We start from the raw sequence: 15,897 nt of genomic DNA on the forward strand, positions 1-15,897 counted from the left end.
CAGCAGGCGAGGTGGGAGCCTCTCTCTGTGCTGGGAGGTCGGAGCCTGGAAGGCTCCAAAGAGGAAGGGTCAACCAGCAGGACAGAAAACACTAAGAGGCCAAATGCCAAATATAGAGCCAGGCTAGTGTTCCGGGGCAGGAGAATGGGTCCCCTTGAAGGAAGGAGGGAGGGAGAAGGCATCCCAGCAGAGGGCAGACGCAGGAGGCAGAAAGGGAGATGGGCTGTGGGGCTGGGCAGAGGATAGGTGGCACGCAGTGGGAGGTGAGGCCAGAGAGATAAGGTGGGGCCCTCCTGGAAAGGCTTTGGATGAGGATACAAGGAGCTCAGATGCCATTCTTTGGCCAGTAGGGAGCCACTGAAGGTGGCTGAATGAAGAAGGGGTCATTGAACGACTTGCCCGTGGTGAGTCAGGTTTGTTTCTTCTGACTACAGGGCCCTTGCTCTCTAAACTACCCTTTTACCAACGATGACACGGCTAAGAACGCTTGTCCCAAAACAAGGCTCCTTTAACGGACCATTGGTCCTGCTGAGTGGTTCCTATCAGAAAAATTAGTCTGAAAGTGATCAATTCCAGACTTGCTGAACTCCAGATTCCCACAGACTCCCTACTTAACACCTGCACGCAGGCGTCGGGACGGTCGTGGCCCAGGTGGAACACTTAATTCCCCCTTGTAGACATTCCCGTCCCACTAAACAGCATCTCCGCGTACCTACTCGCCTGTGCCCGAAACCTGGGGCCCATTCTCGGCACCTCGCTCTCCCCCACAGATGTAATCCATCCCCAAGCCTTCCTAATTCTACCTCCAGGGGAAGGAATCTCTCCTATCTCCCCAGCTCGTGTCCACGGCCTGGGCAGTCTCTCCAGGGCCTGCTCCTCTGTCCTCTTGCCCTCTTGAAGCCCCTGACCCCCACAGCATCCAGGGGAACAAGATGATTAAAGCACACCCCTGCTCCTCAAACCTCCTCAGCTCTCATCAGCACTGCCCTGCCTGCCTCTCGGTATTACCCTCTCCTAGTCAGGCCCCAGCCACACTGGCTCCTTTTAGTTCTTCACCGTGGCCGTCACGCACACAACTCCCTCCTGTCTGGAGCCGTCTGCCGGGTTCATTCCCGCCGACTGGACCTCCACACTCTCCCGGGGCCCCCTGGGGCCCTCCTACACCATTTGCAACCAGACATTTACTGATACGATGGCTCACGGCTGGCTCTCCCCCTACACTGAGAACCTCGTGAGGGGTCTGGCTACCTCCAAGTCTGTTTCGCTCACTTCTGGAACACAGCAGGTGTGCATTACCGCCTGATGAACGAAATGTGAAATTCAATTCAGCATTTAACTGGCCTGGAGCTGAGACAATCCGCCAAAAAGTCACACTGCTTACCCTTGAATGTTGTAGGGTAATTCATCAAGATTTTCTCACAGGTAAGGAAAACATTTTTTTGATACCCTTAAAAAAAAAATGTCTTCCAAGCAAAGATCATTACACCCACAACCTGCAGCCTTAGACTTCAAGGCCCGGTGGGACGTGCAGCTGATCAGGATGGTTCGGGGAGCACATTTCTGGCCCTGCCTGAGAGACCACCGCCAGGGGACACAGAGCACGACACAGCCAGGCTCTGGTGACCTCTTGGGCACATCCTCCTCTTTCTAGGTTGTCTGCTGCCCATCATTGGCTATAAACACTGGTGCAAATTTTAGCCTCTTTTAGACGTCTTTCTGGGGTGACCCACTCAACATGGGGTACGCCCAGCACCTTCTCAGCACTTCCCTATCCAAATCCACACTTATATCTGGACTCTCATTTTTTTTCCCCTCTTATTTAAGGTAGAAGGAAATCTCCCCCCAACCTCACTCCCCTGCCCCTAAGCTCCTCCCCTAATGCCTGAGTCTGGGTAGAATTGCCCCACGTTCCACAGTGGAGTATGGATCGTGGTAACTACCCACAGAGCCGAGGCAGACCCTCTGCAGTGCTCATGGCTACCGTGACCTTGACCTTCCCTCAGGCTTTCAAGTCCTCTTTGACAGTGGGTCTCGGGGACACACGTCATTTCCATGCAGCTTCCATCACCAGGCCCAGCCAGGGCACACACGACCCAGTCCCACCGGTGTGAGGGGCCAAGTCCAGGACACCAATCAGATACACTCCATGGGGCCCAGAGGTTGTCAAATCCCTCTAATGTGCTTAAGGGGGAAATTTTTCCTAGACATTCAGATGATGACCTCACGGTCATAGCAAATGGAAATTTGTGTTCTATTTTCTCACTGGGATCAACTTCTTTAAAAATAAACTTGAAAGGATTCTTTCATGATGCTATATTTTCTTTAAAAAAAAAAAAAATCCTGGGGCGCCTGAGTGGCTCAGTCAGTTAAGCGTTTGCCTTCAGCTCGGGTCACAATCCCGGGGTCCTGGGATCGAGTCCCCTGGGCTGAGCAGGGAGCCTGCTTCTCCCTCTGACTCTCCCCCCACCCCTGGCTTATGCTCTCTCTCTCTCTTGCTCTCTCTCAAATACATAAATAAAATCTTTAAAAAAAAATCCCATGAGATGGAACTTTAATCAATCTCCCAGCCCAGGGGGAGAATCAATACCTGAATCATGTATGGGAAGGGGACTCCCCTGGCTTTCTTTTGCACGAATGCCCCATCCCTCAGGGCACCTGACACACCTCATTCCCAGATCTGCGGAAGACGAGTGCCACCACCTGTCCGAGGGCTGGCCTCACTTGTTCAGACCCTGCTCAGCGAGGGTCACAGAGCTCAGCCTCCAGGGACCAAGGGAGCCGTGTTAAGCCACTGCACGCACTGGTGGTTAGGAGAAACCCCAGCCCCTCCACCCGTGAAATGCCCCCACACGCATGCTCTGATATACTTAAGTGTGGTTCCTACAGGTGACCCCTCCCAACAGGCACAGTCCTGGCTGCAGGGCGGGGGCTCGGCCACGCCGTCACCGGCGGCACTGTCACCGGCGGCACTGTCACCAGCCGCCGCCTCGTCAGGGTAGCCCCTGCCGAGTAAGAGGCGCTCCTGGATCTGCCTGTGGATGTCCAGCTGCAGCCTACACATCTGCTCCTGCAGCTCACTGATCACATTCAGAACTGACTGCAGGGAGGGAGAGAGAGGAGAAAAGGCGCTCAGGGTCAGTCAGCTCTCAGACACAGGTCCTGGCAAGAGCGGCCCAGGAGGAGGGCGGCACGCAGACGGTGAGCAGCAGGTGGCCCCAGGGGTGACCGCCCACTTTCCGCACAGGAACCGAAAGACACGGCCTTTTTCCTGAGACCTGCCCCATGGATGGGGCTGCGCCGCACTTTGAACGAACCCCCAGCAGCTCCCCAGTGCCACACTGGGGGGCCCTCCTTGCACATCGGCAATGACGCACAGGGCCTGGTGAGAGCAGACAGGCACGCATACGGACGCAACCCCTCCCACACACGCGACAGGTGCCAGCCGCCCCCCAGCACACAGCACACGTACGCACACTAACACGGCCGACTGACCTCTCCCTCACACCCCGTACCAGACCTCACTCCTTACCTCCCACTCCAAACCACACTCCTCTGCAGCCTCGAGAACATCTTGGCCTTTTATGGCAACTTTGAAAAATAACTGCAATCCCTGCACATCACAGCTGCTCAGTTGTAAGTTGCACTTGTTCGCGGCTCTACCGGGCTTTCCGTTTTCTGCTCCAGAGACGCTTAGTCACCCGTGGCCACAGCAAGCAGGGGTGCTCACAGGCGAGTGGGGAGACACACACATCACCATGACAGGCTGTAAGGGCCACCACCCAGAAAACACGGGGCTTCCAGGGAGCAGAGTGACTAGTTCCACCAGGGTAGAGAGGAAGGGATGGCGTGAGTCCAGGTGATGACGGCAGGCACGGGGTGGGAGTAAAGGGGAGAGCGAGCCATGAGCCTGGGTTAACACCATAGACGACGGTGTCACTCGTGGCAGCAAGAACCCGAGGGGCTGGGGGAAGCTGCGAGCAGCCTCTAGCAAGGGGATGTGGACTTAAGGGAACACCTGGAAACAGCAGAGCAGAGCCCTGGGTGGACCGGGGCAGGGGGTCAGCCAATGAAACTGCTTAGGTCTCCCCGCCCCGCTTACTGATATTCTGAGCACCGGCGTCTGGTACTGGGGTCTGCCACGGGCACCATGGGAACTGCCCAGGTGGGCCAGAAGGAAATTGTCCATCCTCACCAAAGACAATGGTGTCTGAGAAGACAAAGTCCCACCCATATCTTGTTTTATAATTCCCTTCTCCAATGTAGATGGGAAACGGGGTCTGAGTGGCCGTTTGGGGCGGAGAGGGCACCAACTCTTCTCTCTGCTGATGCGATTTGGACTGAGGTCTGAGCTGCAGTCCTTGCCCACAGAAGCAGGCCCCTGGCCTTGCAGCCACTTTCCCTGTGACTCAGCCCCCCCCTGAACTGGCCCCCACACATCCCCGGCTGTCTTCCCCCAGGACCATCTAACAAGACATTTTTCTACCAAGACCAGAGGACTGGGCTGAGAAATCAAGGTGAGTCTTATGGGCCTCAGTGCCCTGGACCTCAGACCTCTACCCAGCTCCACTGTTACTGGTCCCTGCACCCTGATGGCCATGCACCAATGGGCTGGGGCCACACCTGCCCTCTGTGTTCTTATCCGCAGGCCCAGTGCAGACCCTGGGCTCTGACTTGGCCTGTGCTCCGTTTACCACCAGCTTCCAAACCCCTTGCTGGCTTAGTGCACACACCTGACAAAGCCAGAGGATTCCCGCCTGACTAGCCTGAGCCACCGGGCATCACAGGGCAGCTCTGTCTCTACTGCCCATGGACTTGGCCACCACTGGGAGGTGCTCCATGGGGAAAAGACAGTCTACTTCAGTTTGTTCATGCTTTCTCTTCTGAGAAGTCTCAAAGTCTTTTGGTACTTTAACCACGTAGCAGGCAGGACCAAGAAGCTGTACAGGAGGAATTAGGAGGGAGGAAAGGCACCGGAATTGGCAGCCAAGGTGGGGGAATTCGCTAAGCACAAAGGAACGTTGAAGGTCAGGCAGTCTTAGATGAGTAACAGCAAGGTGAGGGAGATCTTCCCAATGGCCTTGATCTCTGTAAAGCAGGCAAGGCTACCTTCTCAAAGGACACAGCAGTGAAACACAACAGGGTACAGATTTCGAGTGGTCACTGTGAGGCACGAGAAGAGGAAAGGCAGGTGTGGATAAAAGCAATACTGAGGAGAAGGGGAGATGGACCTGGCAATTCATTAGCATGGAGGCCACTTTTCTAAAAATTGTACATCTAACCCTCTAACCAAGAGCCCTGGGGCAGAAGGAAGGACGGCAGGTTAATCAAGGATGGAGCCAAAAGCAATCCCTCAAGGTAACGTGAGCCTCTACCTCCCCGAAGAGGGAGGTCAGCCCGCTATGGGCAGCCGCGCCGTGAGCAGCCCCGGCATGACGCAGGCGAAGTGTGCGAGCTGCAGACTCGTGCAGGCTCGTTTTCACTTCTGTGGAAATGAGGGTCTATCTCAGGGTTAATCAAGTGAGCCCTAGGTGAAGCACCTGGCACAGGGCCTGGCACACGCGGGGCATCTGATAGATGTGAGTTCACTTCCCTCCTCTGCTTCTCCTTTGCCAAGTGTTCGATCCGTAAGAAAGGAACTGGGTGAACAATGGAAAACACCTAATGGTCATGGGACACAGTTAAGGCCCATGGCATTGATCGTGGACAACAAAGGCCCAGCGGCTCTGCACTCCCTGGCATGCTCACCTTACTGGCCATTCTTTTCCAGAATCTTTATTTAGTCCCTTATGCACTGGCCCTGCTCTTGTCTTTAGACCTGCTGGTCTCTCTTATAGAAGCTTCTAGAATTTCACTGCCCTCTTCCTTCTTTTGTTCTCTCTATTGCTAAACCTCTCAAATGAAGAGTCCAGACCTGTTGTCAGATTTCATCACCCCCATCCATCCCCCGCCCCCCGCCCCGCCTCCAGGCAGACAAGGTCTGTCTCCACCAGGCGGGGCACCTCTCTTCCTCAGGGTCCTCTTCCTGGTCAAATCACAGCCATGTTCCTGTCCTCAAGCTGCCTGGCTCTGTCTCACAGTGCTTCCTTCCCTACTGTTAGTGATCTTCCACGCCTCAGGTTCTTCTGACCCCTTTCACCCTCTTCCTGCCCATCTAGCCATCGCTCCCGTCTAGGAAGGTTTTTATGGATCCCAATGTCGGCTGATCCAGTCCGGCTTTCTTTGGTTTCACATCATCAGAGCTTCAAGACCTTCTAGAACAGCTTCCACATTATACGTTAAAAATGCTGAACAGGCAGGACGGCTAAGGGCAGAGGATTATCACCCTCTCCAATACATCCTCCTAGAGATGGTCTCTAGGTGCTATGATCACCGGGTACCTCTCTTAGCACCCATCCTGTTTCCTCCAGCTCACTCTCCAGACTCCCTGGGCAGAGTGTGCGCAATTCCTCTCAAAGTCCGCGTCTACTCGGTCTACCCTGCATGATGCGTCCCTGGCCCAACACACGAGGTCAAGTTGATGTAACTCGCTCTTAACCAACGCAATCCCTACTTCATCTCCTAGCCTCCCACAAACCATCATAGGGTCAACCCCAGCCTCAACAGACCAAATTTCACAGAACCTGGCTAACTTTCTTGGCCATGATGGGGCGGGGGGTAGAAAATGGTAAACTCCTAGTTTGCTAGTAACTCACCTCATTTCCTGGGTATTTTAAAATTCACTTACAACAAGCAGTTTGGGGACCAGGGCCCTAAGTTCTTTGTGCCAGAGGCATTGTGGGAATCGAGCCCATTCTCTCTTTGATCTTCTTCTGGAGAATGTAACTTTTAAAGTCTCTCTCCCATCCCTGGCACTGTCCTTCTGTTCGGGGCTCGCCCTTGCTGGCGCTGCTCACACAGCCACACCCTGCTGGGTCCTTTCCAGCTTTTATACGAGCCCCTCTCGGGATGCCTCTAAGCTTCTCCTTTTTGTCAGTGTTATTTGAGACTGCGGTCAGAAATCACATTATTTTTAAGTTCAACATTCTTGAGTCATCTTCTGTGTTATTTCTGAACTTTCGAAGCTATGATTTACCAAAGCCTATAGCGCACGTGTGTCCATGCCCGGCTCCCCTGTCTCGCTCTATGGACTCACAATACAGTGGCTGCTCTCTCTCAAGGTACCCGACGCTTTGCCCTCATAAACCAGTCTTCCCTCTGCTGCAACATTACAGCCAGAGTGGCAGTTTCCCAGGGTCCTTCTCTGCCCCCCTGGGTAAAACAAGTAAGGGGTGGGGCACCAAAAGCCAACCTCTCAAATACTTACGTGTTGTGCTGGAGGAGACTTTGGGGAGCCATGCAAACTGCTGCCCGCCTCCACGTGTCTGGGGATCTGTATCAGAGCACGCCTATTTTCCTCCTCGGCTTAGGGGGACTGTGTGCTGCACCCCAACCCTTCTGGGACACTGCCCTCCCACTCTCCTGACCCACGTGTTATTTTCCAGGGCGTCCATCCTCAGGCTCAGCATTTCAGTGGACTTTTAGACTTCTTTCTCTCCAGGGCTGGCCCACCTCCCCTCTCAACAGGTCTGGAGCCCCCCCACCGGGCAGACCCTTTTGTAGCTGTGTCCCATTCTTGGGTCCCGCGTCACGAAGTCCAGCTGACATTTCTGAGGTTCTACTTGCCACTCTGTATTGTACCCTCAGCTGGCTTTATTACTCCTGCTTCGCTAGCCACCAAAGTCCTTCTTTGTGGTTCTTTTCTATGTGAAACCACCGAGCACCTCCCATAATCATGGTCTTCTCCACCCCTTCTTACCTGTTAAACTTGCTCACAGTTTTCCTTAGTTCTCTTTCTTTCTCGTCCTTCATGCTCAGTTTAATACTGGGCTGGCATTTACACATCACTGATGGGAACATAATCTCTATGCTCCACAGGACAACGTGGACATATCTGTCAAGATTTCAGATGCCTGCAGCCTTTGGCCCATGGACTGCACCCCACTATCCTCACACACGTGCAAGATCATTCACAGAGGTGTTCTTTGTGATAACAAACACTTAGAAACCACTTACATGTCCAGCAGAAGAGGACAGGTCAAGCAAATTAGGGCACAGTCAGATAATGAAGTAATACGCAGATATAAATAGAAATACATTTTTTAAATGTGGTTGGTATGAAATAAACTCCGAGAGTGCTAAATTAGAAGGTCTAGACGTGTACAAAAATGAGGGCGAGAATATGTGTATGTGTGTGTGTAACTCTCTCTCCATATAAACCGGCTCGTCCGCGCGTCACTCTGGGAGGATACAAACTGACCACAGTGTTTCTGACGGTGGGCGCGGGGGGCATGGAAGGGGACTTTCTGCTGCATATACCTTTATGAACTCTTAATTTCTGAATTGTGGGAATGTACTTCCCATGCTAAAAAAAAAAATCAGTAAATAAAACAAAATAAATAAAATAAAAACCGTAAGATTCCCCCGCTCAGGCCAGTTCTTCCCGGAGCAAATACCATCTTCTCAGCCCCTGCTCTGTGCTCCAAGTCCATCCCTCCGGTTGCCCAGCTCAGAAATCAGAGTTCGTCCCTTCCAGGGTGCGAACCCCAGGAAGGAAGAAGGATGATACCACCACCCGTGCTGCAAGATATTCCGTCTAAAGCCTCTTTCTGGTTCTCTTCATACTTGCGTATACCTCTGATCAACAGGGCTGACTCCGCTTTCCAGGCCCTGCTCCCTTCTTTACAGGATGCTCTGGGACTGCACGCAGACCCACAGAGGGATCTGCTTCAGGCCCCCCTGCAACTCCAGTGTGGGGGAAACTAGACTCCCTTCTCCAAGGAAGACACCTCCTGAAGGACGTGCCTGTGACACGGTGTGCCACCCAGAGGGTTCCCTTTGCCTCTGGCTCTTTTATGTTCCATCCTCCTAATTCTGGTATTTACTTTCCATGGCAGCCATTCCTCCTCTGCAGTCCTGCTTCTCAGGAGTAAACCTAACTGAACCAAGCCTGGGTCTCCTGAAATGACCCAGAACCACTGCAAAAGGCTCACGAGGAAAGGCAAACGGAAACCCAGTTTTCCCCCACATCTCACCGACAGATTCCTAAGGAAGGCCGCTGCCACGATGGTTTCAATCTGACAAGAAACCTATACCTTGAAGTCCTCAGGTTTCTAGACAACCATCTAGAATCACTTCCGTAACTTTTTACAGGCAGGATACAGGCTTCGGCGGGGGGGGGGGGGGGGGGGGGGACCAGAGCCAGACAGAAAAAAGCAGCCTGCAATGCTCTTGTTAACAGCATCCTTTTTTAATTTTCACTGAAACATAAAATGGAATTTGGGGATAAAGCCTGAACTACACAGAGGAAACTTCAGATCCAGCTACCCCGGAAAACAAACAAAACAAAGAGAAAGGTCCTGCCTTTCCAAACCACAAGCCATGAGGCCTTGGGCTAAGTATATTCACTGGAAAAAACCCAGCAGCAGTGCAGGCTGGGAAGCAGCATTCCCCTTATTCATGTAGCCTCTGGTGACCTTAGCTAAATGCCCCCCCTCGGACACGTCCACACACGACGATGGGGCAGCGGTAGCAGCGGCCCCGTGGTTTTAAGCCTCCGGTGCTCCAGAGGGCTGCAAGGAGTCGCGGAGCCTCTGAGCACACCGGCAGAGATTATGCTCAGGTCTAAGAAGGAGAAATGCGTGTCAGGTCACGTGGCTGTTCATGGCGTATCGCAGGTTGGAACAGCCTAAAAAAATTTCTCCACATAGAAACCTAATGTTTGTACTAGCAACTGGGAAGGGCTGTTATCTGGTAGGACTGAGGCCAGCGGCAAAGGGTCCATGTCGTCTCAGGCATGAATGGCCTGATGGAACACAAAAACAAAAAATTCTGATCGAAACATAATCCCTCAGAAAAGAAAAAATAAAGCAAACAGCAAAATGAGTGCTTGCTTTAGTGACACTTGGCCCGGAAGCAGGAGCCCTCCTTCCATCCCGTCTTCCCCAGAACGGAACTCAGCTGTCCCAGGTTGGTACTAACTCCGCGTTCTCTCCTGGATGGACTCACGCCCACCCGCGTGCTCCCTACACGTCAGAACCAGGCACGTGACCCAAACCGGCCCCACGAGATGCAGTCCTGGGGCTTCTGCTGGACCTCTGAGAAAGAGACTCTCTCTGCAGGGGCTGTCTGGCAGGTGGGTTCTAGAGCTGCTGACGGCCATCTACGTCACCACACGGGGAGACTTCCCGAGAATAAGGCTAACGCAAAACCAAGCCATAGACTAAGGCCGGTTTTTAATGACATTGTGAGGTCTCCTGGATCTAGATACTGGACTTTAAACCCCAGACGCGTCAAGTTGTGTGACCTAATAACCTCCCGTCTTTACTTATTTTTTTTAGAATTTAAGTGGTTTTGAGTTGTCTCTACCACTTTAAGACGTCTCAGAGTTTACTGAATTCTGCTCCCAGAGCCTTAACATATGTTCACATGTAATCACACAGCTTGAAACATTGGTAAAAAAAAAAAAAAAAAGAAAACAAAACAAAACAAAAAAACCAACAGAAGAAAAAAACAACAAAAACCCTCTGAACCTAGAGACATTTCAGTTTCCTTCCTTCTGAACATTTAAGAAGCAAAGTCTATTCAACTAACACTTCACCCAGATAAGCTTTCAGTCTGCGTGACCTCTACAGTTTTTCAATGTATCTTAATCTACGTTTCCATCTGCAGCATGCTTAAGGACACAATCGGTAAGCAATTGATAAAAGCTAGCTGTTACTACGTGTCCAACACTATGCTAAGGACGACACACGTGGTATCATTCCCTGCTCAGAACCAGCCAGGAAACCGCAAGTTACTCTCTCCATTTTACAGAGGAAGAAGCAGAGGTTACGTGACTTGCCTAAGATCTCAAAGCTAATGAGCAGCTCAGCTTGCATTACAGGTGGAACACCTGGTTGGAGGGCCTGCGCTCTTAATCACTAGAAGACACTGTCTTGAGAGTTCTTTTGGCAACGTTACTTACCAACAAGCAGCTTCTCAAAAGCAATGCACAGAATTTTCCACATATCAGATGTGTCTCTATCATCAGTGTTAACCCAGTAAACACAGAAATAGGGCAGGTTTCAGTGCACACTAATGGCGGTGCTTAATAGAAAGGAACAAGATCCACTTCCAGATTTTGGAGATTCCTAAATGGGGCTGTGTGTGTGAAGATAACCAAGTACCTACATTGTGCCAGATACTGTGACAGGGACTTAACTTTTTTGATTTGATTTGGACTTCACACAGTTACCATTGTACAGATAAAGAAACTGAAGTTCAGAGAAATTAAGCGGCTAGCTTATTGAATGAAGTTCAAAGATCTGTTAAGCAGTTAGGTCAGTAATTGAACCAAGGTGCTTCTAAACCGAAAGCCTATCTTCTTTTCCCATCTTATATCACCAGGTGCAAATAGGGGGACTTAGGTAGAGAGGTACAGGGAAGGTGGTTATCTAAGGTTAAAACAGGATATTCTCTCTCAACAAAAGCAGCTCTGAGCCTAGAATTTGTCCAAAACATTTATCCCAAAAAGGAGTCTGGTTTGCTCTGGCCAATGGCATTATGGACCCCGAAATAAAAACAGGAACAATGCAGGAAAACATTACATGGGCTCCCTCCTATGACTTATCAGGAGAAAAGAAACACATAATCTAAGGGCTCCATCTGGGTCTGTGAAATGCATTCCTTTGATAGGGGGACAGTGGCCTCCTGGACAGTGGACTTCATCCCAGTACATGGTCATTACCTTCGCTCTCACAGAGGACATATTGGGTCCCTTCACATCTTGTCTGATCCTTTCCCCCTTACTGCTTCCCTTTCCATCCTTGTCAGCAGCTTGAGGGAGGATAAAGCCCTAGAGCCAAAACTGGGTGGTTTGGGCATGGCTGAAATTTGCAGCCACAGCAAAACATGATAACTTGGTATTAACAGATCATTGCGTCTCTAGTGCATAGATGCTTGTGGCGCCCAGTGGCTGCCCGGCTTGGGGTTGACCAGATGGCCTGAGTCCACATTAGGCTAGCTTTCTCTGCTCTGAGTTTAGCACAGTATGGATCCCCACCCCCTCCAGAATTTAGTGTATCACACCCACCTCTGCTTTTCTCTGCTTCTCCTCCTGATCTCTCTGTTCCTTCTCCATGCCAACCAGCTTGAGCTTCAACTCAGACACTTCAGTCATCAGATCGAGCTTCTGGGTCTCAAGAGATGTGCGGCTTAGCAGCTCCTGCAAGCAAAACCAGATCTCAAAATCACAGCCCCCATGGCAACAAGGGCAACTGTAGCTCCATCCAGAGTGCAGAAGGCAATCTCTAAGTTGTATGTTGCACAACAGAGTTGAGACTGCTGCATGTGAGCCACGGGTCTAGTAGGGACGGACCTGGGCTGCTCCTGGGTCACTCAGAGAGAGCACAGCCCCTGCCACTACCCATTGTGTTCTGAAAAACGATGGGAACCATAGCTCTCAAAGACACGTTTGCCTCTAGAAACCATTATTTCCAAATATAGAGAAATGGACAGTTTTGTTCAAAGACCTAAATTTCTCCACCTCTATATTTAAGGCAAACCAGCAGGTCCTCTCAACTAAAACAAACGAACAAACAAATCAAGCTTACATTAACAATATATTTTTCAAAACCAAGGATTCCAAATCACCTCCTGGGCTGAACGTTCAGCCCATGTCCTCAACAAATTTCATTGTAAGGTTTCATGACAATGAGCCTAGAAGGGAGCTAGAGCATAGAGCAGATATTCAATGAGTATTTATTGAATGATTAGAATCTTATCTATGTGATATGGATTTTTCCTAGCCTATGTGCTATGGAGCTTTCTGAGCCACTAGGGGATTAAGTAGGAAGACTGTCCTTTCCTTACTGTAAGGCTGGACCAGGGGAGGTTTTAAGTCCTGCCATCACTAGAACAGTAACAGACAACAACCTGCCATTAACACATACACTTAATAAGCATAAATAAGACAAACAAAGGTGAGAGACAAAATAGCTGCTGGGAACTACTAGGGATTACAAAGGTCCTCAAAAACCACGAGCATTCCCAAAGTCCAGGGGTAACACTTCCCCACTGGCAAAAGACAATGGTCCATGAGCTCCCAAATCTGGGCACATGGTAGACACTGGCTACGCAGTTCCCAGCAAAGAGACTGGAATATGGGGATTTGGAGACTCCAGCCAAATGAGCAGCCAGAAAAGATACACTATCCCGTCACAGGACGAACATTCTCTATTCTCTTGGGCAGCCCAACCCAAGTACCAGAATGGTGATCAACAGCTATGATTTCACATACTCTGAACTGTCCTCAGACCATAAGCCAAACCACACAGGACCAAGATTTTAACTGGGAAAGGCCCTCAAAGCCAAGCTACAAGCTCTCCATCTGTTAATGTGAGGGGACGAGTATCTAGACATTCAGCAGAAATGAGCTCACTGAGCAGGGGAAGAAGAGGCCGGCTCTTCCTGTTTCAGCTCGACTCGAAGCCAGCGTATAGGGCAGAGGCAGCAATGCTCAATGCGGAACGGCAGGTGACTGGGTCCTGAGGAGTCTGCCAGGTGAATGTGTGTAAAGCTGGAGGGGGAAGGAGAGCAGACACACAGATTCAGTGAGAGCCTGCTCGGCGCCAGACCCCGCCGGGTACTTTGCATACATGCTCTCAAAAACCTTCCTCGTGATCTGACAGTAAATATTATCCTAATTTAACAGAGGAGCAACCAGGCCCAGAGACTGGCCTGTCTTGGCCAAAGACACATGCCACTCAACAACAGCCGAGTCAGTTTCCAAACCAAAGTCTGTCGCACTCCAAAACTCATTTCTGTCTAACGTATCACATTGTTTCCCAAACAAAGGAAGAAGTCCAAGAATTTTAAGAAAAATAACAAAATACGTGCTGAAAAAAGCCAATCAACAAATATTCACTGAGTCAAGGAAATTGTCAAATTGTCAAGATTTTTTTTTTTTAAGATTTTATTTATCCACTTGAGAGAGAGCGAGCGCGAGCGGGGTGAGGGGCACAGGGAGAAGGAGACTCCCTGCTGAGCAGGGACCCCCCCCCCCCCATGTGGGGCTTGATCCTGGAACTCCAGGATCATGACCTGAGCTGAAGGCAAACACTTCACTGAGCCACCCACACACCCCGCAAACTGTCAAGATTTTGTTGAGCACACACTTTCTACCAGGGCCTGGCGCTAAGGCTACCTTAAGATGCACTCCTCCCTGACACTAGCTACTCACTCCCGCCTCCCCCTCCTCCCTGCTTCCTTCCACCTCCACCACCTCATTCTGTGTTTCCCTCTCCATCCTTTCATATACCTGCTTTGTTCCAAAAACGATCTGAGGCAGTATGAAAAATGGGCAATTTCAGTTAACATGTAAAATCATAAAATGAAAGCAGGTAGGAAAAGAAGTTAAAGCCAGAGCCACGGTTGGTATAAAAGGCCTACCCGAAGGTTCTGAGGACTGCTAGAGATGGACCGCACTGCACACAGGAGCTTTCCAGCCACCAATGCGAAGAAAAAGTAGAGCAATTCTACAAATCAAGGTCCAGCACACAACTGCTTTGGAGCACTGACAACGGAGAAAATACTCTTCCATGAGACTTTAATCATTCACTCAACAAATACGTTCTTAAATATCTACCAGATGTCAAGGCCCAGGGATACGACCGTTGAAAACACGGCCCCCTGAGTGCTTGACTACCTTAAGACGCAGTTTGTCTACTCACTACATTCAGGACACTGCGTTGGTTCAAAAAAGCCTCAGAATGTATCTCTCTTGAAAATTTAAGAACCTACTCTATTTCCACTCTTGTCAAAATCCCTCTAGCTGTTTTACTTGGTCACACCCACGTTCCAGCTGACGAGGCTAATAATCTAAGTGGTCGTACTAAAGCTCCAACAGCCCCTCCAGGTGGTCATGTCATGTTCCAAACGGTCACCCTGACGTAGCACATGGGCATTCCAGTTATTAGCGATCATAGTCCAGCTACTCTATTAGCATAAGCCTCTACCTTTCATTAAGGTCACCGCTCATCCTTGTCCTAAGTACTGTCCTACTCCCTGAACTCAAAATCAGCCTTCCCACGCTCATCCCCGTCCGGCTCCACGTCCCATCTCCAGGCCCACATGGCCTCCAGGCACTATTATGTGCTATACCCCCCACCATGTGTGTCCTAAGAGGGCTTAACTACCCTGCATTTTCAACTGTTCCTTCTCCTTCCAGCCTAAACCGATCCTGACTTTGACGTCCTTTGACTGACCGTTCCCAGTCACCTCAAGCAGAGTCCACTCTGCCCCGACAATCCAACTTACTGGACAACTTTCTCCCTGCTTCCAGACCACGACTGTCCTTACTGACCACCTACGTCTGCCCTCCTCTTCTAAGGCAGCACCATTCAGTTGTAGCAACTTCTCCCAGACATCCAGAACCCAAGAGCTTTTGTCAGCTTTTGTCCAGACCCTCAGGGCTTTTATCTCTAGGTAGTTTGGGCACATTCCATTTCCTCAGTAACTCTGACATCCTTGTTAGTCTGCCCATATCCACTCTGGCTTCACCTTTCTTGACCACAATGCCAACGGGCTTTGCTTCCACTTTGCCTCAACTTCTCCGCGGGATGGTCACCACTTGGCCCTCAACTTTGTCCAGAATGCGTTCACTCTGCTTCTAAAATCTTCAGCTCTGAAATGGTCTCCTCTGGCCACAGTCCTCTGACCTTTAAACTTTCTCAATTAGCGACTTAAATAATCTTTAATTTCTTCTTCTGTGGCCACTAGCTTATCAACTACCATTAAGTAATATTTGCCTCCTTATCCATTTCATACCTTGAGGTCATTTCAGCTGTATCACATCCCCACCAGAAAATTCCCCATCCAGCT

General features: G+C 50.6%; 1 protein-coding gene across 18 annotated transcripts in view; it reads right to left on the reverse strand.

The window, feature by feature from the left end:
* The window catches only part of PPFIBP2 (PPFIB scaffold protein 2), a 166,985-nt gene that overhangs the window by 40,549 nt on the left and 110,539 nt on the right, over window positions 1-15,897 (reverse strand). For 15 of the 18 annotated variants that reach the window (XM_087868064.1, XM_087868062.1, XM_087868063.1 and 12 more), the window contains 2 exons: window positions 12,110-12,241; window positions 2,885-3,097 (listed from right to left, as the gene is read on the reverse strand). In XM_087868064.1, the coding sequence (XP_087724190.1) occupies window positions 2,885-3,097; window positions 12,110-12,241 (345 nt within the window). The remainder of the gene's footprint in view (window positions 1-2,884; window positions 3,098-12,109; window positions 12,242-15,897) is intronic. The other 3 variants (XM_045783051.2, XM_087868066.1, XM_087868068.1) reach the window with 1 other exon arrangement.

Source organism: Ursus americanus, chromosome 16, assembly GCF_024610735.1.
Source record: "Ursus americanus isolate L20-20 chromosome 16, mUrsAme1.1.p, whole genome shotgun sequence".
NCBI lineage: Eukaryota > Metazoa > Chordata > Mammalia > Carnivora > Ursidae > Ursus > Ursus americanus.